The sequence below is a fragment of the Pipra filicauda genome, unplaced genomic scaffold (genome assembly GCF_003945595.2).
Source record: "Pipra filicauda isolate LSUMZ 115617 unplaced genomic scaffold, ASM394559v2 scaffold449_size645428_pilon, whole genome shotgun sequence".
Classification (NCBI taxonomy): domain Eukaryota; kingdom Metazoa; phylum Chordata; class Aves; order Passeriformes; family Pipridae; genus Pipra; species Pipra filicauda.
Window position 1 is genome coordinate 349,092 of NW_024104586.1, and position 24,953 is coordinate 374,044.

General features: G+C 45.3%; 1 protein-coding gene across 6 annotated transcripts in view; it reads left to right on the forward strand.

Moving 5' to 3' along the window:
* The window catches only part of MICU1 (mitochondrial calcium uptake 1), an 86,102-nt gene that overhangs the window by 30,155 nt on the left and 30,994 nt on the right, over nucleotides 1-24,953 (forward strand). For 3 of the 6 annotated variants that reach the window (XM_027711036.2, XM_039385913.1, XM_039385912.1), the window contains 4 exons: nucleotides 4,513-4,556; nucleotides 10,305-10,316; nucleotides 16,390-16,395; nucleotides 17,301-17,415. In XM_027711036.2, coding sequence (XP_027566837.2) covers nucleotides 4,513-4,556; nucleotides 10,305-10,316; nucleotides 16,390-16,395; nucleotides 17,301-17,415 — 177 coding nt within the window. The remainder of the gene's footprint in view (nucleotides 1-4,512; nucleotides 4,557-10,304; nucleotides 10,317-16,389; nucleotides 16,396-17,300; nucleotides 17,416-24,953) is intronic. The other 3 variants (XM_039385914.1, XM_039385915.1, XM_039385916.1) reach the window with 3 other exon arrangements.

Below are 24,953 nucleotides of genomic sequence, written 5' to 3' on the forward strand. Positions count from 1 at the left end.
GGTTTTTCCATCAGTGGAAAGCTGCTGGCATCCCAGAGGAAATCATGATGGTTTCTAATTGATCTCAACTGTGTTCTTGGCCTAATATAATCATTCTTCTCCTGGAAGCTCGTTTTTGAAATGTTTTTTTAAAACTGCAATCTATAACCTACTGGCCATGGATTTTTTTACAAGATAACACGAAGAGCTTAGTAACTGTCTAGATATTTATCAAGTGTGGTAATTAGCTGTCTTTGAGTGAATCTGTGGAAAGTATGTTCTTGTTAATCAATAGAAATATAATAAGCATTTGATTTTAGATTTGGCTAGAGCTGAACAACAGTAACAGCAAGTTACTCTGTGTTTTTTCCTTTACATAATTCATTCCTTCTCCATTAAAACATCCTCCCCACACTACAATGAGAGAAGTAAATACAGCAAATGTGGTTCTGCTGTCAAAAACCCCATTTTCTCCTTTGTGGAAGGCAGTGAGTATAAGTCATTTTGCTTTATTTTGAAACATTTTTATTTTTAGAGTGCTGTGAAAGTACTATCACATGAATAAAAGTGGCAGCCTATATCCTGGCATTGGTGTCAGTCTAGTCTGAAATAACACTTGGAGTGGTGCTACGTGCTTAGGTACTCCATGGCAGGGCTGCTGTTTCTTTTGGGCCCCTGATAGTAATTTAGGTGGTATCAGAAGTTTTAGGAGTAATAGTAGTTAAAGATTACAAGGAAGCTGGTTTGGAAATCATTGCAGGTCCCTGTTGGAGCAGCTGGTGCGGAGCCCTTGGTTGGGGGAGCAAGAGGGGCTTTGAAAATCCACATCTGTAGGGAAAGGTGAGCTGTTGTGCAGGGTCTCAGGTAAATAAAAAGCATATTCTGGGGCAGGTCATGGGGAAAACTCTGGGTTTGTCCAAGCAGAAACAAGCACTGAAGCCCAGGATGGTCACTGGTCTGGAGCAGCTGTGGTGCATGTCCCAGGGAGGCTTCTGGAAGCAGCCAGGTATCCTCCTGAAATGATTTCTGTGTTTCATTGCTGCCTCTCTTGAAGGAAATCCTTTCATCCACTTCTGGGAGAATGGTGTTTCAGCCCCTGCTTTCCAGTGAAAGGTGGGAAAGCTCTCTTGTGCTGGTTAAACATGCCTATTAGCTTGTGTTCCTGCAGCTCTTCAGCAATAGCCCAGCCAGGGGCTGTTTGTCTAATGAGTGTGTCACTTACAGACAATCCTGAGGTGCCTCTAATGTAGGATGTTGCCTTCTGAGTAGCAGAGTTGTAATAACTAACATTCTTCCCTTCCCCTGGTAGATGTGATTGTCCTCACCCATGCAGTGTTTCCATTGGCTCTCCAGCCTACGCAAACACTGAATTCCTGTTGTAACATCATGGAGGAAAAGCCTCTTGGATTTTTTGTGTAATACAGAGAAAGAACACAGGCATCAAGCAACAGACCCTCTTTGTTGGTTTGCTTTTGTCAGCTTTAAAGGACTGTGGAAAAACCACGCAGTAAGTCCACAGAAAAGAAAATTAACTGTATTGGCAAAAGGAAAATGTATAGAGTAAAACTGTATGCCTTGAACATAAATGCCCTTTTTCAGCTTTTGAATTGACTTATTCTCTCAGGAGCTATTTAAGAGGAATTTTATAGAGGGGTTTAGGTGTGCAGCTTAATTAATGCAGCAGAGGGGACACTTGTGCATGGCTGAGCATAAAACTGATGGGAACCAATGTGCTTGTGTGTGCAACAGAATCATGGTATCGCTTAGGTTGGAAAAGACCTTCTAAGATTGAGTCCAACCATTAACCCAGCACTGCCAAGGCCACCACCAAACCATGCCCCCAGTGGTGCCACATTTACATGGCTTTTAAATCCCTCCAGGGATGGTGACTGCACCACTGCTCTGGGCAGCCTGTTACAGCGCTGGAGGTGAAGTGCTGTATTTCCTTTGGTGAAGGAATTTTCCCCAATATCCAATCTAAACCTCCCCTGGCACAGCTGGAGGCCGTTCCCTCTCCTCCTGTCCCTTGTTCCCTGGCAGCAGAGCCCGACCCCCCCCCGGCTCCCCCCTCCTGTCAGGGACTTGCAGAGCCAGAAGGTCCCCCCTGAGCCTCCTTTTCTCCAGGCTGAGCCCCCCCAGCTCCCTCAGCCGCTCCTGCTGCTCCAGCCCCTTCCCCAGCTCCGTTCCCTTCCCTGCACACGCTCCAGCCCCTCCGGGTCTCTCCTGTTGAGGGCCCAGAACTGGGCCCAGCCCTCGCGGTCCCTCAGCGGTGCCAGCACAGGGGACAATCCCTGCCCTGCTCCTGTGCCCACACCATGGCTGGCACAGCCCAGGGGCCCTTGGCCTTCTTGCCCCCCTGGGCACAGCCGGGCTCGTGTCCAGCCGCTGTCACCAGCACCCCCAGGGCCTTTCCCAGCTTTGCAGCCCCTCTGCCCCAGCCTGGAGCTGCAGGGGTTGGTGTGACCCAAGGGCAGGACCCGGCACTGGGCCTTGTTGTCCCTCAGCCCAGGGATCCAGCCTGTCCAGCTCCCTCTGCAGAGCCTTCCTGCCCTGCAGCACATCAGCACTCCCACCCAAGTTGGTGTTGCCTGCACACTCACTGAGGGTGCACTCTATCCCCTCATCCAGGTCACTAATAAAGGTGTTAAACAGGACTGGCCCGGTGCTGGGAGCCCCACTAGTGACTGGCTGCCTGCTGGATTTAACCCCAGTCCCCAACACTGTCTTCCAGGGCGTGCTGGTACAGTGACATGAAAAAAAGCAACAGGAAAAGTGACAGAGTTTTGTACTGCATTTTCATATAAATGTCTCTCCCCGCTCTCCCAGACGTGCATAAACCAAGGCTGTAAATTTGCTTCTCGTCAGACGTGATTGTGTCGGAGGAGGCTGACATGACAGAGGGAATAACAACCCCATTTCTGTGGTGCTGTAAGCACTTTGTTCAGCAAATAATTAAATCCTCAGAGCTCAGAAGCTTGAGGACAAACCTGGCAGCTTCTGCAGCTGGCCTGGGGGTTTAGGTGCAGTTACAGCCATGGGACAGGCACAGTCCACATCACCTTCCCCTTTGCCCACCTCTTGTTACATCTGTGACAAACAAAAATGTTATATTATTAACCTTTTCTTTAGTACAGGGACTGATAGTCTGCCTTTTTAGGTGTCATTTGGCTGTTTTAATAACTTTTCTCTATGTACATTCAGACTCATGTGTATGTTATTACAAGAGCATGAAGAGTCAGGACAAGGGGAAATGGTTTCCAAATGACAGAGTAGGTTCAGTTTAGATATTGGGAAGGAATTCTTGGCTGTGAGGGTGGGGAGACCTTGGCACAGGTTGCCCAGAGAAGCTGTGGCTGCCCCTGGATCCCTGGAAGTGTCCAAGGCCAGGTTGGATGGGGCTTGGAGCAACCTGGGTTAGTGGGAGGTGTCCCTGCCCATGGCAGGGCATGGGACTGGATGGGCTTTAAGGTCCCTTCTCCACCCAAACCATTCTGTGTTTCTATGATTATTTATTTCATATTACATAAATATTTATTATAGTTATTTAGAAATACATTTAGATCTATAAAATGACACTTACTAACTCATCTTTTGCAGTTCATCTACACAAGGATCCATTCATTTTGTCTCTGGTTTGAAACTCGTGTGCTTTCCCAGTAGTAGTGTCCAGTTGCAGGAGGTGCCATTAAGACATACTTTCACTTGCTATTTTTAACCCATGTCCTTTTTTCAGCTTTCCATGAGCACATGTAGAATGTCAGGCTATCAGGGATCTGTCTTACAACACTATTTCTTGGCAGGGGAAAAGGAGGTGTTCCTGAGAAATTACTTTATTATGACACACTCAAGTCACCATCCAGATGGATGGTCAGGGGTGAGCTCTGACCAGATAACATGTCTGTAGCAAAATAATCACATTTATCAAATGAATCCTACATCTAAATGTGCCAGTGTTTACTGGATTTATAACCACAGCTTGGAGGGAGACAAAATTCAGAAGATTAAAGTCTGAAAAAATGTGTGAATATGCAGTTTTCACTGTTACCAGGCACATGAAACATTGAGAAGGTGCTTTCTGGCTGGAATTTTCACAAGTGCAAAAAGCCTTCCGGCAATTGGCTTGACCTTTGAAATAGAGGTGACAGAGGAGTTGTAGCTGCTTTGGGTCACAAAGGGCAAGGGGGTCACCCTGGTGGGATGAATAATTCCATTTTTTGCAGCTTAGCATGAACCTTTCTCTTCTTTCAAAAGCAGGTGATGCAGCAGGCACGGGAAAGGTTTTATTTTGCTTTTTCCATCTTTTTTCTAATTTAAATTGAAATGAGGATGTGATAATTACCATAATCAGGCAGAAAATGCACGGGACGTAGCTCTGTGGAGGGGTTTTATTCTTCATAGCACCAAAAATCAGCCTGTGCTCTCCTGAGACTGTGCATTTTACTTTCTAATCTTCTCATACAGAAAAAAACCAAGAAATACTTGTTTTTAAGCTTTAAGGGCTTTTTCTGAGTATCTTTGGTTTTTTCCTTTCAGATCTGGGCCTGGACCAGTTCATAGTGAAACGCTACGATGGGAAGGTGAGCACATCAAACTACTAAGTGTGTTTTATTCAGTGGCTTTTTTTAACCTGGAATCTTTTAGTTATTACCTGTGTGAAGGGTGTAAATTAAATGAAGTGTTTGAAGTGTTCTCTTATGAGCTTTTTGCTGTTAAGTACAATGCAGTGTTTTTGCTGTAATGACAGAAAGATTGTTTTTATAAAGGGCTCTTTTTTTAATGTTTACAGTCAAAATATTACCTCTTCTTGTATTCTGGTGGGCCAGGAAATCATAGGTTGTAATCACATTTCCTTGCTGCTTCTTTCTGACTATGTGAGAGCCCCACAAGTTACACTGTTTCAAGAGAAACTCCCTTAACCTTTCCCTTCCAGACTCACCTCCAGATTCCTAAAGGAAGGAGATGCTCTTGTGTTTTTATCTGCATCCCAATCATGTATTCCCCCCCCATCAAACAGCTTCATTTTGTTCCCTTTCGAGCCCCAGGTCCTTCCTGCAGCAATGCATGACTGCTCTGGGTGTTTGTGCTGTCATCATACGTGTTGGTAAAATGTTAAGCAAGTTCTGATCTAGTTTTGTGTCCCTGTGAAAGCATCCTGCCTGTTATTGGGGATATCAGAGACCTAATTATCCGCCCTGTAAATCCCACTGCTGTGGTAAAGGCCACTCTGGCCCTAGGACTGGCAGCTCAGATCGACCCCTTGATGCAGATAACTGCAGGTTAGTTAATTTTCCATCCTTTGGGCACATAATGGTCCTCCAGATTTCAACTGGAGTATTTTCATTTAATCTGCATTGTCTGAAAATCTGTTTCTCCCAAGGGGCGTCAGCACCTGATCCCCTCATTGCTGCAGGATGCACCTGACACAGAGTGTCAGGCATTTCCAGAAAGCCTCAGCACTGGAGAAAAAAAAAGGCATTTAAAGCTTTATATTAACATGAACGTTCAGCGTGGGCTGAACACATGAAATTGCCTGTTTTGTGTTTAGCAGGGCCAGGTAAGGATGGGATGTGATCAGACACCTGGGGTCCCTGTCAGCAGTGCTTACGAGTGTGCTGGTTACCCAGGCAGCAGAGCGAGGCTTTGCTTGAAAACAGACAACTGGGAGGTGTGTTTTGGCAGTTAGTTTTGATACATAAAGCTCCAAAGCGTGTTGTGAACACTTGTTTTCTTTTCCCCCTGCCACAAACACAATGTCTGCTTTTTGTGATTAAAAAGATACCAACCCAGCCAAAAAAAAAGGACGTGTGTTCTTTGCAAAATACCCAACATTCCTCCCTCTGATTTATGACAGTCTGTTTTGCGTGTGCTCACTTTCATCACTTTATCTTGTCAAGCTTTCACCCTCATCCGAGGCTTTACATAAACAGGGTTGGTTTGTAGGGAAGTGCTGAATCCCACGTGATTTTGGTTATCGTTCCTCGTTCCCGAGCACTCTGCGGTCGATTCCCAGCGCGTTGGAGAAGAGATCCAAAGGCAGTCCCTTTGAACTCAACTTTCTGGTCCTTTGCCCCTCAACAGCAGCGGCTCTGACCTGTAGCAGACTGAAACCAGCTTTTTATACAACTTACAGGTGTCGCTGCTGCTCTTGGGTGTCTGGAAAGCCTGAAAGTGAGGCAGCAGATTAGGGGACTGCAGTGCACTTTCTTTTATTATTATCTTCTCCTGAGACCTATTTTTTTCCACAGTCTAATTGGACTCTAGAAGCAGTGTGCTCTGAAAATGAAGAAATAGGGGTTCTTGTTTGCTTGGATGTGCTTAAAGACACCTTGGGACTGGCTAAGTCTGGCCGTGGCTATTAGGGCAGCGGTAATGTCCAGGTGAGGGGATAATTTGTGGAGAGCATAAAAAGAATTGTCCTTGGCTCTCCCTCGGTAATGAAAGAAGTTGACAGTAGATTGATCTCTGACTGCACCTTGCTCTCAGTTTGTTGCTTGCTTTGGGTTTCAGTTTCAAAGAATAACCCTGCCTTTCCCCAGCCAGGCCCAGCTGAGGTGCTGCAGAGCTGACCTCGCTCGCTGCAGTCTCACTTGCACAGTGGCACCCGAGGGCAGCTCTTCCTCCGGGCCTCTTTCCAGCCACATCTTCCTCTTGGGTTATCAAAGCCAGCCTCTGCCTGGAGGGCATTTGTCTTTGTGCCTCGGCACAGCTGCTGAGCTCAGGCAGAAGGGTAAGAGGGCCATCCTTGTTCCCCTGAGCATCCTTATGGATGTCACACAGAGGTAATGAGAGTTGTGGTACTCAAAATAGGCCTGTGCACTGGACATTTCTTCTCCTCTTTTAAGGAGAAAGGAGTCTGTGAAGCTGTGCTGCTGAAAAGTACTGACAATCCACAGGCAAGATCCTGGCTGAAGAGTAGGAGAGAGGATTGATTTTAGTTCCAAGCAAAGATGTATACTCAGGGTTGAGTGCAAGTGATAATTTAGAAGGAAATTCAGTTAAAAGACTAGTGCCAGCTGTGCAGTCAGTGGCATTTTAATTATAAGCTACAGGACAGTGTTTAAAGCATCCGTGTGAATTTTGAGCGTGTGTGTTGGAGATCTAAATCCTGCATCATTAGTGAGCTGCTCCTTTCACAGAACCCGTTATATTTACATGACACTACCATCAAAACAACTAATTGGCCACCATGAGGTGATCAGGACTGGTCTTGCCAAAGGATTTTGGGGAGGGATGTGCCTCTGTTGCAGTTGTGTCTGTCAGGTTTCTGAGCCAGCTTGCTGGGCACATGACTGAGTGCCAGGGTGAGAAGAAAATACCTGGGTTTTTTTCCCCCTCTTCCCACCCCTCCCTCTCCCTAGTGATAATTTATAGAGTTGCTGGAGAGGGAGGTAAATGTTAATGCCTTATTAGTGGCAACAGTGCTCCTGTAATTTGAGCTTAAATGCTTTTTCTTCACTCATGCAAGACCAAAAACCCTGGAGACACTCATCCAGCAAAAACCTGTGGTCGGATCTGTGTGCCAACACGAACTCCTGCTTTTCTTTGACCTGCTGCTGGGCTGAGGTGTAGGGAGGCAACTTGTGGCTCCATTTTTGTCTAAGTGTGATGGTTTCTCCCCTAGGGAAGTAGAGGGAACGAGGCATTGATTACTGTTCATTCAGAGTAGAAAAAAAAATATTAATCAGCCTGCAAACATTTCATATTGAGCCTGGGCAGAAGGATGATGTGAGAATAGACACAGTCTCAGGGTGCTGTGGTGTGAAGGTGCCCAGACCATGATTCTTTGGCTGCTCCATTTCCAATGTGTCCCTTTCCTCCTCTCACACTTCGGCAGTAGGAAAGCAAGTGCTTTTTTAACCCATCTGCAGGAGAAATGTCTCATGTTTTAGTGATGAATAAGCTCTCACTAAGTAGCATATAATTCCTAGCACATAGAACCTGGCATAAGCTCCGTTAATGTTACATAAGTTGCAATGCAGATTTTGTTTAAATAAAATTTTCTTTTTTTTGTGCCCTGTTTATTGATGGATTTTTTTTTTTTTAGCTTATGCATTAATGATTGACAAGCCTAATCTCTCTAAGACATAAAGAAGCAGTGCTGTTAATGTTTTTCCTCTTAATTGTGAGCTCCATATCAGAGCAAAATCCCATCCTGTCACCATCCTGGTGAGCCAGTGCAGGGGAATTCCCAGATGTCCCACAGCTGAGCTTCCAGCAGTGCATCCTGGTGGAAAGGGGAAGGTGAGATGAGGTGCTTTTAAGAGACCTCTAGCCTATGTAGGAAATAAAATCCTGACCCTGGATGGCATATTAGTTTAATTAGGATACACTTCACTTGACTCTTTTTTTTTTTTATTCTCCTGTGGGGAAAATTCCTTGCTACGGCTCGATAAGAGCAAAAGCCTTGGAGCCACCAGCAACAGCTTCCCCTTCTGCAGTAAGTAATTAGTGAGGCTTTCAGTGCCCTCTAATTAAATTTATGACTTAAGTATTTCCTACCAGCACTTGTATTTACATCTCTAGATGTTTGGGGATGCCATAGAGCAACGCAGAGCAAAAGCAAGGTGAAGGACGAGGAAAATACTTCAGGTGGTTTCTGTGAAGGCCAGTGACAAACCTGGAATTCTCTTCCACTGTACAATGCAGGGTCAGCAAGGTGAAGGTCGAGGAAAATACTTCAGGTGGTTTCTGTGAAGGCCAGTGACAAACCTGGAATTCTCTTCCACTGTACAATGCAGAGTCGTATCATAAACCAGTACAACGAGGAGCTTCAGCTGCCCTGAGCTGAAGGTGTGTGTCCACTAAAGAGCAGTGTCTGGGAGTCACCTCAGGAGACAGATTTCTTTCCAGATGATTTAAAGAGCATCTGAGGAGCCTGAAAAAATGTACTCGGGGAGGATCCCTGTGGAGAGGACTGGAGGTAGAAAGACCATCCTTTTCTGGTGGATTGAAGGATCTTGCTGTCAGGTTTGAAAAAAGGACCAGAAAGGAGCCTTTATTTATTAGCCTGAATTTCTAGGTCTTTAGTTCTGTGGATGAACTGAGGCTGGACATAAGCTGGCATAGACCCAAGCTTGCAGCAAGTGAGACAAGCTCCAAGTCCTGCTGTCATTCAGGAGCCGAACACTGGATCAGAGCGCTGAGCTCCTGTGATGTTTAAGTGCCTCTGAAGCCTTGATTCCAAAGGCTGCAACTCTAAATGTTCACAGTTCAGTAAACAGCAGCATAAAGTGCAGGTGCACTTGGTTTACTGAGCCCATTAGCTGAGAAGGACAGTCAGTATGTTCTCTAACTTAAATACAATGAAAACAGGTGAGGAGTCCTCTAAATCCAGCTCTGTGAGGTCTTGCCAGTGTCTGCTGTGACATGAATGTGTCCCCAGTGTCTGCAGCTGGAGCTGTCGAGTCTGGGTTGTGGCTTGCTTGGAAATACCTGGAAGTGTTCAGCTGTCCTGGTCCATAAGCCATGTCAAATGTCACTGTCCAGTTTCAGATCTCCTGCCTTTAAATTCCTTCCCCCTCTGATCTCAGCACAGGTAGTGTTTGCACGCTGACCAGGAGGAGTCTCACATGGGTAACAACCTCCCGCTTGGCTGTGTGAACGTTCCCTGCCCTCCCCAAAGGTGTCGTGAGGAACTGGGGGGAGACAATCCTTGCCTGTGACTTTGTGAAGCAAGCAGAGATGCAGTTTATTGCAGATAATCGGCAAAGCTGAGCTGAGGAGACTCCTCTCCTTGGCTTTCTTGGCTGACACCGCTGCCCACGTTGGTGGGTTTCTCTGCTTGTTGGCTTTCTCCTCCCAGCCACCCTCGACCCTCCCATCTGCTCTGGTTAGTTCCTCTGTTTCCCAGTTTGCTGGGACCTGTGGGGACACTGAACTGTGCAAATTCTTCTCTTGGCTTGTTTTCCATAGCCCCAAATTTCATCAAAGGAAATGCTTAATTGCTCCTAACACAGGTAAATGCACCATGTACAAACACCCCTGTGGGCGCTTGGGTTGCTTTAGGTACAGAACACACTTCATCCTTTCCTACCTCCTCTGCCAAGTGTTTGTGGTGTATTTTGGATTTGGCAAAGCTCTACTTACTGTTACCTTTCTGTACCCCTAAGTTTGTTGCTTGTTTCCACAGGGGCAAATACTAAAATCCTCTGGTTGTTCTTTGTCCTCTTTTATTCTGGTTTCAGGGTACCCAGCGGGTGTTTCTTCCAGCTACTAATATCTCTGAGACTTGTGTCTTTATTCTGATTCTGATTTGTGGTTGTTTTTGGTGTAACCAAGCATTCCCTCGTTTTCTTCCCTTTTCTAACCCTCTCCCCTTCCACCAGGATTTCTGGCAGGTACAAAAGCAGACACAGCATGTGCTTTGATTAGTTTGTGCTTCAGACCTCATAATATGCACTTTTCATGTCAAAGGGACAGTGTACGCTCACCCCTTCTCCCTGGTCCTGCAATAAATAATCCTGAATCCTCTCCTTCATCCTCAGCCTGAAGGATTTATTTCAGAACACCTGAATTTGGCTTGAGGAGAGCACAGTCCTCAGGGTATCCATTAAAACATGGCTCTGTTAACAGGATTATGTTGGAGCAAAGCTCAGATGTGTCTCCCTGCCCTCCTGTTTTCACAGTATCTTTTGAGGCTTCTGACTTATTTTGCAGCTTGATGAGACTGTGATAGAGCTGGCTCTGCTGGAAAATGGCCTTTTCCCCTTGAGGCCACAAAGTTAGTTTGATTCTGTGAGAAGGAACAGGCATCTCTCTGGCCAAATGCTTTGGGGAAACATCATCTGTTTGAAGGTGTCTAAATTTGGGGAAGGTTACATTTGCAAACTTGAGTTTTTCAAGTCACAGACCTATGTAGCATGAACTGTATTAAAGAATATTTGAGGAAGAAGGTGTTTAGGTATTATAGTTCATAAGATGGTTTGTAGGAAAAAGAACTAGTAAGCAGAGGGGAGTTCATTCAATATTAGCAATTAAAGAGGAAAATATACTCTAGACACTTCCAATTTGCCTCGTAGTTTTGTGACCTTAGTGAAATCCACAGGGGAAATTAGGGGAAAAATAAACAACTTGGTGTTATGCCCTCAGTGGGTGTGTGCAGTCTTTTAATCAAAAAGTGGTTTCTGGGATCATTTTTGGCTCTAATTTCTTTGATAGCTTTGCTGGTGTTGGATTAATGCCTAATACTTTAGGGACACAAAACCGAGCCCTGAGAACTCTGTCCTTGGTAACATGGAGTTAGTAGGGACAAGGGGGGGGGGTGGGAGGGAATGTTTTAGGAGCTGCTTGACCTCAGTGACTACAGAAGGAGGGAAGGTCTGGATGGCAGAAGCAGGTGAAGAAAGGAGGAGTGAGAGAGGGAAAGGGAACGGCAGGATTTTTAGTTGAGTCTTAATTTGGTTCCTCAAGCTGTTTGCAGCAGTGATGACAATCTCCAATTGCATGTGGTTTTTCCCCAAACCCCTTTCTCATTCCGTGGGTGATTTGTACCAAGTGTATGGCCTCAACCTCATCAACTGAGCCCGTGTTTAATCCTGGCTTTTTATACAGAATTATTATTTTCCCGGTGTCCTTTCACCCCGGGAGTTTCTGTCTGGGAGAAAGAGCAGCCTGCATTATCAGCATGCTGAGTTCATCTTGGTAATGTGGGCTGAGAGGCAGGAGAGCAATATCCCAATTTCTATCTGGAGACCTAAACAGCCATTTAAATTCCAAGGTGGCAGAAGTCAACTCATTTTAGAAGCATGATGTGGGCCATCAAGGACTGAATTTAAATCCTCCCCATCAAATTTCCATGCAAGATGCTGCTGTGCTCCTACAGAGCGTGATTTCATTACCCTGAGGGGAGCACAAGTGTACACTGTCCCTTTTTCCAAGGCATCTCCTATTTGCTTTTCCAGCAGAGGTTTCTCCCTTGCATGAGTGGCTCTGCTGCCTGCCAAGGGTCGGGAAAGCCTGTGTGGTTGATTTTCTTGGTCGTACAGAATGCTGGCCTTGCATTCCAGGTGCCATTTGTCTGGGAGGTGATGAATATTTCCAGCCTTGCTGGAAGGGTGGGAATGCAGATTTCTCTTTCCAGTCTCAGGAGTCCACCTCTAGAAATAATTGCTGCCTGAGTTTTGATTCTGTCCACGTGTCCAAATTCAAATTTAGAGGGAGAGAATATGCAGGACAACCTCATCCATGTCCAGCTCTGTATTTGTTTGCCTCTGTGCATATATACAGATAAAATAACACCCCAGAATCAAAAGTTTTAAAAAACTGTTGGTTAAAACATACTCTCTAAAGGTCATAACCTGCAGTATTACCTGCCAACAGTAAATTTTAAGCATTTTCCTGTGTCAGCACTCACCCACCACGATTTGCCATGAAGAAGCTCTTTGTGTTTCCCTGTGTTAATGTGCAGACTTCAAAGGAAATAGTCTGGAGCCACTAGGGGTGATACTGTGAGCTGTCCCACCGCAAAAAGAGGCTTATGAGTTTCAGAAAGTCCTTGTGCTGTTTCCATCACAGCCTCAAACACTTCTTTCTTATTAGATGATATATAAAAATGCCAGGGGATGCGTCTAAAATGACTTATTTCGCATCCACATTATGAAGCTGGCTTTAAAAACTCTTTAATGGCTCCATTTTCCCCCAAGTCCATGTTTCATGGCATAGAGGGACCTCCCCTACCTCTTTTTCCCTTAAAGGGCTTTTGAACAATTGGGCTGAGAGGCTGCATTTTTAAATGTGACTCTGGAACCCTTTGTATTTCTTTATTCCAGTTTTATTTCAGGTTTCTTAACGTGAGGCACCACCACAAGTCGTCATGAAATCTCTAAATACATGGCTTGGCTCTTTAATTTGTATCTTAAAAAAAAAAAAAAGGAGCAAAATTAAAAATCTCCCTGTTTTCAGAGCCTGCAGTTCAGCATTTTGATGCAGATGGGATTTGAAGGCATTAATATTTTTGGTAACCACAACAGGCTGGTTTGCATTGGCGTTTCTGAAGGGTTTTTCCTTCTCTGTCTTGTGTGATAAACTAATACAAAGCATCTGCTCTAAAAGCCTTAGTCAGCAAGTCCTGGTATGTATTTCCCTGGATTTTCAACAGCCCTGCTCAGGAAGAAGGTGTAGCAATCCGTGCCTGGTAACCCTGCAGGTTCTGCTAGATGAGGCAAATAGGAATTCTTTCCCTTCTTTGCCTACAGTGAACTATGAAATAAACCCATTAACAGATGTCTTTTAAATGTTTTCCCTAACTGAAGGTGGGCAGTTGGGACTGAAAGAGAATTGCTTTGCCTCGGGGTGACCTCACTCAACATTCCCGGGTTTGTATTTGCTTACACAGTGTTGGTCACCTGGAAGTATTTCTGTTCCAAAGGAACAAACTGAGTGTGATGACTGAGTTTGTCAGTGAAAGTCGGTTATGCTTCAGCAAAAATCACTTGCTAATTTACAAAATTGCTTTCTGGTTCTGGAGAAATCTTCATGGCCTTGCATGCATTTGGATATGTATTTTGTTGTCCTTTTGGAAGGCGTAAGTCACTGTCAAGTGGTCACGTGAGGCTGATAAATTCCTGAAGGTTTGGTTTGTGGAAGCACAGAGGTGATGCTGAAACATGAGGAATAAACCTGCCCAAAGTGTGCTTTCCCTCCAGATCCAAACCCAAACTGGCAGCTCACAGAGACTGCCCAAGGATGTGTTCTTCCCAAAGTGGCAAATCAAGTGCTGCTCATTAAGTAGTTTCTGCAATGCCAGCTGAGGTGGATTTGCCAGGATTGAGCAGATCAGGCTTTTCTAGACCTGTGCTAGGGATGGGAACACCAGCACTGTGTGTCTGTCTCTGCCTCTGCAGAGGAGGGATCCCTGCCTGTGCAAAAACACACCTTTTGGGTTCAGATTTCCCTGGTTAAATATTACCACATTTCACTTTTCACTCAGCCCTGGGGAAACAATTTTAAAATCGAAAATAAAAGTAGTGTTTGGCCAGGAACGGAAGAACTGGTGGGGTTTTTATCCACAGATCCTTTGTTTCCTGGGAGCTGTACCATGTACTTGGCTCGAGGGAGGCTCCAGCCCCCCAGATCAGTTCTGGGGTGGAATATGTGAAGTTTGTGATGTATCTCTGGGTGCTTTGCAGGCAGCCTGAACACAAGACAACTCTGGGGAGTTGCCTGCGTGCAACGCTCCGTTTCTTCCTCTGGCACACAGGTTTGGGGGAGTTTGGTCACTGCACGGATCTGTTCAACCCATGTTCTGCTGCTGGGCTTGGAGCCTGAGTTTCAAAGGGCAAACCAAGCTTTACATTTTGATATTACATTGATTTTTTTTATTTTTTTTTAACCTGTTGTCCATGTCTGGTATTGTAAGATAGCCTGCCTGAACGCCTGTCAAGTGTTTTGTTCCACTGAGACTGGACTGGTGGCTTTTCACTGAACTCTTACACGTGCTTGTGCCAAAAGCAATGGGATATTTGAATTTGTTTCTCTTTTTACGTGTTGATTTGGGTGTTTGCTCACCTGTGTGCTTGTTAAATATGAATCTACTGCTTGATAAAAAAATACATTGTAATTGTAAACTGTTTCCTGTGGCTTGCTCACTTGTGAATGCTTGGGTCTGGATGTGTTTTGGATGTGCTGAATGATCTTAACCAATTACTCTGGGTTTGGGAATGGATTTAACATAGAAAAAAAATGCTGAATGGAAGAGATTTGACTGTTTTAACAGAGCCCTTGGAGAATTACCTTGTGTTCAGATGTGTGATGTGGGTAACTAAACTATGAACATTACTCATCTCTAGAAAAGGATGAAGGTTTGGAAAGGGATTTTTCCTGAGGCATTCTGAACCTTTCTGGCTAAAAGGGACAACGCTGGCAGGAAAGTGGGATGTGCAAAGGAACCTCGAGGCCTGTACACAGTGATTTTAGGTGTTAGTGAGGGCTGACTTGGGGTCAGTCACCTTGGACTTTGACGGATCACAGCAGTGCTTTGTGCAGGAGGTAGATTGATTGATTTTCTCTTATTTTTCCTGCAGGTTCTATATAATTCTGTGGAATATAATGTTTCATGGTGGGGGGCAACCTCGGGAAGGATGCTTTCAGCCTTTCCCATAGTGGGGTGGGCTTCCCACAAATTTCATGGAAAGCAATCAAACACGGCTTCTCAGTGAGCCAGAGGAAAACAAATGGGGGAATTGGGAACTTTTTAAAACTTGTGTCCCAGTGCTGGGAGCCTGAAAATCTTATTGATCAGGTCAGCTGTTATTTTCTCTTATTAAGATCAATGGGAGAAATTCCCTTTTCCATGAGCTGCAGGCAGCCACAGCTCACGTCCCCCAGGTGTGTGACGAGTAGATGCTTGTTTGATATAAATAAATAACATTTTGTACTTTGTTTGCTCAAAGTAAGATGCAAATGGGTAAATGCTTGTCCCTCCCGTCTGTCTTTATATTTCAGGGAGCAACTAACTTAATATGCTGTTTTATTGTTAGTCTGTGGATGTGCTTTTCTCTTACGAGGAATATTTTGAGACTATGAATTTTAAGTGCAGAAAAGAAATCCATAAAAATTAATAAACCAATCTCTGGAACTTTTGCGTGGGATCCTTGGAGCAGGATGCAAATAGGCAGTTTATGATAAATGCTGCTCAAGAGGGGCAGTCAGAGGGAGAGGCAATAAATCACACGAGCAGGAGAGATGCAATTGCAGGAAACTGCTTTTTCTCCACAAACTCTCCCTCTGGTTTAAAGGTAAAACCAGACGTTGTTAATTAGTTCTTCACGTCGGCACGGATGGATCCACGTGTTTTGGATCCATCTCGATGGGAAGAGAAGCAAAAACATATTTTGAGTAAATGATAACTTCAGCCTGGTTCCCCATAAGTATAAAGAGCCATTGCCTTGCATCAAATAAATGCCATTAACGTGTTGCCTGCTGTTAGGGATTCATCTCTTATTAAATTCCTGGCTCTCTCCAGATGGTAAAGGCAGAGTTGCTGGGAAGAATTTTATGTGATCAGTAGAGCTGAACTGTTTTTCCCTGGAAACTGTTATTTTTTTGGTGATCTGTATGATTGTTTTTGTCTCTTTTCTTGTGGTTTCCGAGCCAGATACGGGTTAAATTTTCATCTAAATTATTAGCTGAGCTCATCCCCACTCTGCAGCCACACACAATGGTGAGTTCTCTCTCAAAAAAAACCCCAAAAACCTGAGGTGGATGAGAGACATCAGCTGCAGACAGTGGGTTTGACCCTTGCTGGGATATCTCCATAGGCTTCCAGCCACAGCAACCACCTGGTTGCTTCCCAACTTTCTTGCTCTTGGCAAGCCTAACCATTCAACTTGATGTGATGTTGTGCCTGCTGGTTTTATTGTTGGTTAACCAGTGTTCTTTCCTTTGCCTTGTATATGATGGGATCTCCGCTAGACAGAGGTAACAGGGGGGACAGTGCTGGAGCTGGATCCTCGTGTGGTGCTGTTTGTCGGTGGTTTTTCCTAAAACTGTTCCTCAGTTCAGCCTTGCTTTCACCATGCCTGTGTGCTTGCATGGCCTGGTTTTCCCTGGTATAACCTCAGCCCCCCCTACTCTCCTCGTTAACAATTTAACTCTCCTCCCTGTGTGCGTGTGCCTCCTCCTGCTGTGTTCTTGAAGTGGGTCACCAGTGTGGATTCCCTAACAGTTGGATGGATCCTTTTCAGCCTTTGAAGGTCCTGCTCATCAAAGGGACCCAGATTTTTGGCTTAGTAAGATGTTATGAGGTGGTAGTTGAAAAAGAACTGGAGCAAGAGGGAGGTTGAGATGGGTTTCAGTCCCAATCCTCCTTGTGAGGTTGTACCCACACACCTGAGTTGTGTGTTACTGAGAACTACACGATTTTAATAACTTCAAAAACATCCTTCATATTCACGTCAAATAGTTCTTTCTTGGCTACTGCTGCAGCAGAGTCTAACTAAAAAGCTGTTAGTGAAATATCCTTGCTTTGCTGCATCCTATATTAAAAGATTCTGATTTTCATAACACTAATCTCAAAGATTCTGATCGTTTTAAGCCAAATGGCTGTAGTTTTATTTATCTGTATGTCCCCTAGGCTAAACCAACTGAGCAATCCTGTGCAATTCCTTATCCCTCATTTGAGATAGGGAAGCACTGATCTTTCCAGAGCTTTTCTGTCAGATTTGAAGGCTGGAAAAGGTCCACTGGATGTGAATAGAGATAGCAGGGGTGTGTGTCCATGGAGTGGCTTGTTGGTGGTAAGGCTACAAAGAAAACCTTCCATTTCTCCATTTAATTGATTGCTTTCTTCTCTCTTTTTGGGATGTGCTTGGGTGAACCAATAGAAGCTGTCCCAGGAGCGGGAGAGGTTTGCTGATGAGGACAGCATATTTTATGCCCTTGGAGAATGTGGACTCATCTCCTTCTCCGACTACATCTTCCTCACCACGGTCCTTTCCAGTAAGTACTGGGGATTTTCCCTGCAGTTACTGCATTTTTCAGTTTTGAAGGTTCACAAGCTTTGCTCTTCTTGTCTCCATGTGTTTCCCTACAAGGCATCTTGGATTGCCTGCAACTCGAGCTGAGGAGTTGCTGTTGCTTCATCGGGTCTAGGCCGAGCTTCGGGTGCTTCAGGCAGACGAGCAGGTCGATGACTTCTGGAGATTTATTTCTCTTTTTGAAATGTGACAACTTTTTTTTACTGAGTCATTTGACCTGCTGTTCAGAACTGTAAATGGAGCCGTGTTCTCAGGCTGTGTTCATATGACATCCCTGTGTTTGGATGAACATTGCTTTCCAGCTCTTCGCTGGGCTCACCGCTGCCCCAAACTGCCTTTTCCACCTGTATGTCCCCTTGGGTGAGCTCAGGCTTGTGTGTAATGTAACCCAATGAGGAGAGAAGTTAAGCTGTTTACATTTCAACAAGTATCACAGATACCTTCTGTCTTTTCACCCCGCTGCACTTGACTTGCATTTGTGATATTTCTGTGATCTGCTAATCTGTTCCAGCAAAGTCTTCTGCACTCCGAGTGCTGGCACTTAAAAGTTTGCTTTGTTGGCAAGACCCAGTGAAACTGAAGCCTTTGGTAATGTCAAATGGCACTTCTAGACTTTCTCCACGTGGAAATCAAGCTCCAAACCTCATTTGCACAGCTTCTCTGGCTGCTTGGAAGGTGCTGTGTCATAAACACGAAAGGCCACGGCAATTTTTCAGCCCTGTTAGAAAATGGGAGTAATGGGGGCAGTGTCCAAATGAACTTGAGGCCTTTTATTTTCAGGCTAATCTTTTAAGTATCCATTTCATGATGACCTGATCTGTGGAATTAAAAAGCTGGACCCTTCCCAGTTCCCTGCAGCCCCCCGTGCTGCCTGCCCTGGGCAGGTCAGGAGTCAGCTGGGTTAATCACCCAGGTCTTATCAAAGCAGCAGGTGCTTTATTTTCCCTCCCTGTTCTTTCATGCTGTAATATGGAGACATGAGAGGCAGCTCTTATTTACTGAGGATCTATTCCCAGGGAGAAGCAAATGGATGTGGTGGGGGAAGACTTGTATGTGACCTTCATGTTATGAAAACAAACACTGAGAGACGAAGCTGATTCAAGCCAGGGAATTTGTTTTATGACTTTAATCTGCTGTTTTTATTTGACTGAGTCTCCGAACTGGCTCGTAGGACCTTTGCTGTTCCTTTCTTACGTTCATCTCACCTGTGCCAAAATGATCTCCAGGTATTCACCTGTGTAGAGGGCTTTTCATTGCAGTCTCCACAGATGACAATGAGCTCTAAAACCTCTGGTATCACATTGCTGGATGTGGTTTAGAAAACACTCTTGCCCTTGTTTTTATGGCTGTGCTGGTGGTGAACAACCCCCTAATCAAAATTAATTTCATGTGCTTCCACAGGCAGCAGTAAAGAAAAATTGTTCTTGGTTTGGTGTAATTTCTTTGTTGTGAGAATAAAAGAAAAGGACCACCTTGAGTTGGAGGAACAGGCAGCCTTGTTTTGGAGGGCTGTGCAGGAGCAACAGGGTTTTTTTTCCCTCTTGTTCTTGGGCCTTTAAACATGTTCACAATTACTGGGGAGTTAGTCAGACTAACAGGAGGAGACAGAACTGGGTGGTGTGTGCTTTCCAGCTCACAGGAGCCCTGTGAAGGGCAGGCAAGGCAGGAGCTTTCAAAAAGGAAAATTAAAAAAAGAAAAAAAAAGAGAGAGAGAGAAAAAAGGCGTTCCAGGGCTTTTAGGCTGAGTTTTAGGTATTTTGGGAGTTTGCTGAATAGTTACTGAAGATGGAGGAGTATCTCTGGAGCTACAGCGACTCCCCAGAGGAAGAGTTTTGGTTTCATTTGTAAAGCCTTTGCTTTTATAAAGATAAAACTCCCAAACAAACCTTGCCCTGTGGCTAAACAGAAAATTCTCTGTTACACCACGCTGGTTCCAAGTCCTAAACGTTACCTTGCAGGAATCCAGTAGTTTCTGACTGTTTTTTTTCCCCCGGGAAATAAATAAAATAGCATGAAGAAAGTAAGTCTTAAACCAGACAATTCAATATTGGTTTTCTCTCTGTGTTTTTTAAATAACCCAATCATTAAGGAGGCATCTGGACAAGAGAGACATCAAACAGATAACACCCACTAATACTGGGAAAGGAAGGTGGCATATTGGGCACTAAGCAGGATGATCAGAAGGGGGAGTGTGAGATCGGGTCTAGGGGTGGGAGGCAGGAGGGAGAGTGATGGAGAGAGATCCAGCGTGGTCTGGTCTGGCTTATTGAACTGCAGGCTGATCAGGAGAACCTCAGCAAACAAGAAAGCCCAAGGGCTTTGTGTCATTGTGCTCCTTGGGCGAGGGGGGGTCGTGTTTCCCAAAGCTTTTCATTTCAGTTGTCTGTGCAGCTCCAGCTGAAGTTCAGTTGTGTCTTCTGGAACGGGGAGGGACAGGAGGAGAGAGGGCTGGAGGCTTCATCTGTGTTGCTCTCAGACAGCTGTTTGCATGTTGCCCAGAGAATGGAGTCTGACACCACACTGTGTTCACCAGTGATTCCTCGCTCGAGCACTCTCTGCTCTGAGTTTCTGTGAAAATGTGTTTTTAAAACAATTAATAAAACAGCTTTTAAGTGCTTCAGAAAGTCAGCCTTCTGTTAAAAGCAATGAGAGCTGAGGGGCCTCAAGGAGGCTCCCTGCTTTCTGCTGCTTCAGCTGCTCCTCGTGTTTTGGGGCAGAGACAGAAAGATGAGCAAAACTCGGGATAAGCAAATGCTGATTTTTCTGGATCCTTCAGATTTCCCCTGGATCCTTCAAATGTCACAGGAGAGCAAAGCCATGGCTTCCCTGACCAAAGAGGTTTTTGCTTTTGGACTTGCAGAGCAAGTGGAGGAAGGAGGGAAAGAGCTTTTCCATCATCAGCAACTGCAGTTTCCAAGCAAATGGGATCTGTTACCCAGTTCTAATGTCGGCTTTATTACCAGGTACTGAAGGGAGCTGGGCATTAACAGGATAAATTGGTGTTGTTTCCACAGTTGGACTGTCTCTGTGTCTGAATTTAATCCTCCTGGCAGGAGGGTTAAATAACAGTGGCTAAAGCCACAGTAATCACTCTCTTGCCAGGGCTCTCGTAGCAAACCTGCAGCTCCTTCTCCCATCTCCTGCTGGCGTTCTTTCTAGACTGCAGCAAGCTCCATCCCTTAGGATGGATCCACCTGGGCTCATTTTTTTTCTTTCCCCTGTGTAGGAAATAAATCCCAAGCTGTCTGACTCTGGGAATTATGTTATGGCCAGATCCTGAGTGCTGTGTGTGTCCCGGTGGTGGAGGGGGCAAGGAATGTTCTCCCAGACTGCTGCAGCAGGTGACACGATATCCAGGGCCTGTTTGCTCCGGGGCTGTTCTGAACATGTATTCCTGGCTGACAGGAATGTCTTCAGCCCCCATCCCTGCCACAAGTGAGATCTGTTATCTCTGTGATCTTATCAGCGATGGCTTAATGCTGCTTTGCCCTGTGCCACAGGGCTCCTTTCCACAAGAAAAGGAGGTAAAAGGTTGCTTTGAGTCCATAGGACTGTTTTTGTTTGTGGTCCTGGTCATGTTAATTTTATCTTTAGTCTTTCAAGACCCTTTGCCTACTGTGGGTCCATCTCACCCACACTTTGGTGCAGGGATGTCTTCATGCCTTTCTGCCAGCCCAGCTGCTGCAGTGTGGTGTTTCCCAGATGTATCTGAGCAACACAGAGATCCTTTTCCAAGGGATATCCTTCCATCCCTTCTGGATGTAAGCCTGGTTGCTCTCTGTCAGAGTGAGGGCTCTCTGGCTCAGCATTCCAACTGCTGCTGTGGAGTGGTGGCCGTGCTGAAGGACAGGACAGGAACAGGATGGATTCCTCACAGTTTGGAGTCTTTCCAGGCAGAGCTTGGCCTCTCTAATTTAAAAACTGCCACTGGGGCATGGGATGCTCTCCCAGCCTCTCCTGCAGTCTTCCCATGGTCTTTCTCAGTTCATCTCTTCATCACTGGCATGCTGGGATGAGCTGATGGATCTCCACCAACCTCCCGTGTCACAGGGGATGGGGAATTCCCTGTGGGAAGGACTACTCTGCATGCAGCACTTGTCAGCCTCGTTGAGAAGTTCCAGAAACCTACTTATGATTATTTCTGTAGAATTAGGAAATGGAATAACTTTGTGCTGCTCACAGCAATATCCCTGAATAACAGAGATCAAAGGAAGGGACAGAGAATTCTGCTGCAAGACATCACAGACACTTAACTTGTGTGCAAGCACGTGCTGCAGGAGCTGCAGTGGGAGTCAGAGGGAAAGACTTGTTGAGAGGTGTCTCCAAGTGTGGAATATCGAGTTTGGGGGAAAGAGAAGATCAAATGAGTGCAAAACCAGAAAAAAAAAACGTGGCCTTTCTCGTCAGCAAGCTTTGAATATCTTTCAGAACATGCTGCTGCTGGTGAGAGTATGGGCAGTAAAGAGCAATTGAGTGCTGCAAATTGGTCCTTTGAATAATTGGAAGTAGTTTAAAATGACATAATTGGCTTAAAGATGCCTAATCAACCCATCTAATCCCTGGGAGGCTCCCCAGGGCTTTACACTGATGGATGGAGTGGATTTTTTCAATGTGGTCAGAGCTGCTGCTCCTCATCTGTTTGTCTGGTGGAAGTTGCTCATCTTCATAACATTCCTGTGTGTGGCTTTTGCTTTTCTTGCTGCCTTTCTGTCCCAAATATTTGATTGGAGCAAATGAATCAAGGAAAATATCAGTTGCCTTTGCACTAAGTCCCGGGTTAGTTGAAGAAGCAGCTTGGTGTGTAGAGCTGGTGGAGTTATGGATTTACAGGACCATTTCAATCTGATCTTTCTAGACATGGTTCCATATATGTCCAAGGCAGGAATAGGTAACTCGTGGATTGAGAGGGGCATGGGCTCCAGGACCACGTTTTCACTCCTGTTGGTCTGGTGAAAGGTGTCCCTGTCCATGGTGGGGGGGTTGGAACTGGATTATCTTTAAGGTCCCTTCCAACCCAAACCATTCTGGGATTCCACATTAATGATTTGGAGGAATCATCAGGAAGTCACCATATCCTCCCTCGTTGCAGGAGGAATATTGCATTCATTTGGAGGCATCTTAATTAAGGGGGCAGTGGGGAAATTTAGAGAAACTGCAGTTGGGAATAGTAAAATTGGAGGGGCAAAATAAAAGGGGGGGAAAGGCTACATCTAGCTGAGCAAACTGGTATCTGCTGCTTTAACTGTCTGCAAGTTTCAGAGCTGGAAGTGCAGGAGGAGGAAGAGAAATGGAGGTTGTGCAGGCTGAGGTAATGGGGACCAGCAAGGGTGGGTGCAGAGTCAGTCTTCCCAATAAATCCTGGCCAGAAGCATCACAGCCAAGAGGAGAGGCAGGAATTATCTCACCCAGGACCCATAAATCCAGCCCTGGAGATCAGGAAGGTGCATCTTAATGCACATTCCTTCCTGAGCAGGAGCAGGATGACCTGATTGTTTTCAGTGCCCTCTGGTTCCCCTGGTTCAGGTTCACATTGTTTGGATTGAAGAGTCATCACAAGGAATTGGAGAGGGATATGTAGATCAGAGTGTTGCTTATTAGCTCAAGGAGTGAAGTAATCAAATTTGCCAGTTGAAAGCCATATTGCTTCCCTGTCCTTAGAAAATACTGAGCCTGCAGATTTTTGATGCTGAACTGTTCATTTTAATCATGCAAGGGTTGTTCTTTGATAAACTGCTCCTGGAAATGTGTATTTAGAGATGTAAAAGGAAGGAAATGGCCCTTGCGAGGGGTAAGTAAAGTATTTTGCTTTCTCTGTTCATCCCCCGTCTGCACAAATGGGATGTGCTATTTTTATATATTATATATTTTAGAGTACATTATCTATATTATGTTTTCTTAAAAAAAAGAGGGGAAACCCAAATGCCAGTTTTTAACAAGGAGTAACAAATTTTCCAATCTCAAAATAAACCTGGCAGAGAAAATGGGGGAAGAAGGATGGGATGTGTTGATTGCTCCTTTTCTGGAATCTTGTAATTAGATCAGTTTTGCATATTCCTCCTCTTCCTCACAGAGGAAATATCTCTCCATGCAGTGCTAGACAGAGGAAATTGCCTCCAGGCTTTCACGCAGCACTTGCAATTAGAGTGAATATGTTTTATTTAAATATTAAGACAGTGGTTGGAAGCTTGTTGCTCCTCAAGAAAACGGGGGATTCATCGCTGGAAGTGCTGGATGGATACAGAGGAGGCTTTTTGCATAAATCCCTTAAATTAGATGTATCATTGGAGAGATTATGAAGGTGGTGTTGGGGACAGGGGGACCAGCTGTCCCCAGCTCAATTAACACTGGATTAATGAGGGAGGGCAAGCAGAGGTCTCCCATCCCAGCAGCAGGGTGGTGGAGCTGGTGGAGGGCAGGGCAGGGATGTGGGTGGAAGGGGGGTGACCCACCACGTGCTGCTGGTTACAGGAGCCCTTGTTTATGCACGTGGTGGTTGGAATTCAAGGCTGGCAGGGGGAAATGGGGAATGCAGGGCCCCGATCGTGGCAGGACCGTGTGTGCTGTGTTTGTCAAGTGGGTAGTGACAGGCTGTTCCTGCCATCAGCTTTAATGTCACTGTACGTCTGTTTGGGGCACAGAGTTGTTTGGGGAAAGGGATCTCATTAACATGTTTGTTGAGTCTTTTTTGTGATAAAGTGCTACCAGTTATTACAGCGAGGAGAAAACAGCATGTAGAAGTTTCCTGGTCTTGGATTGGAGCTGCAGCTACTGTAAAAAATCCACTTTGGTTCATTCTATATTAATTTCATTTTGTCTGAGTGATTCCTCTTTGCCTTCCCCCTACCAAGGAGATGCCTTGCCACAGAAGGGTGGTTGCAGAAACTCATTTTTTTTTGAGCACCCACAGGAGATATTCCAAGTTGATTGCACAGATGAGGTTAAAGAGGGGTGAGCCTCACCAGTGATCTACATCCTGCTGCCAGACTTGGGTGGGGAACAAAAAAAGGGCTAAGTTTTAATTGAACATTTCAGATGACAGCCTAAGCACTAGTTATAGCCTAGAGGATTCCCTGGAAATCCCAGCAAGCACCAAAATTCCTGTAGGTGGTGTGTATTTGAAAGTAGCAGAGGAAGAGAAATTCTCATCTGTTTGCTTAGTATGGAAAAAAATGTTGGCACTGTGTTGTAGCTTCAAATGGTGATGGGTTACAGAGCCCAGAATGGAAAGGTACTAGAATCCTGTGGTGGGATGCAGGGGAAAGAGCGTGGTTTGCTGGGATGGGTGGCTGGGAAGTGCTGCCTTTGCAGAGTTCTGCCTAAATAAACCATGACAGCACAGACTAAATGCAGTGAAAAATGAGGTACGGCGGCGTCTCAGCTGGTGAGCTCCAGCCCACGTGTTGTCTCAGTGTCATAACTGGACTGAGACAGGGTGGGAATGATTTGTTTAAATTTGTGCAGTGAGACAGGAGCTGAGTCTGGAGGAGAATTACCCAAATT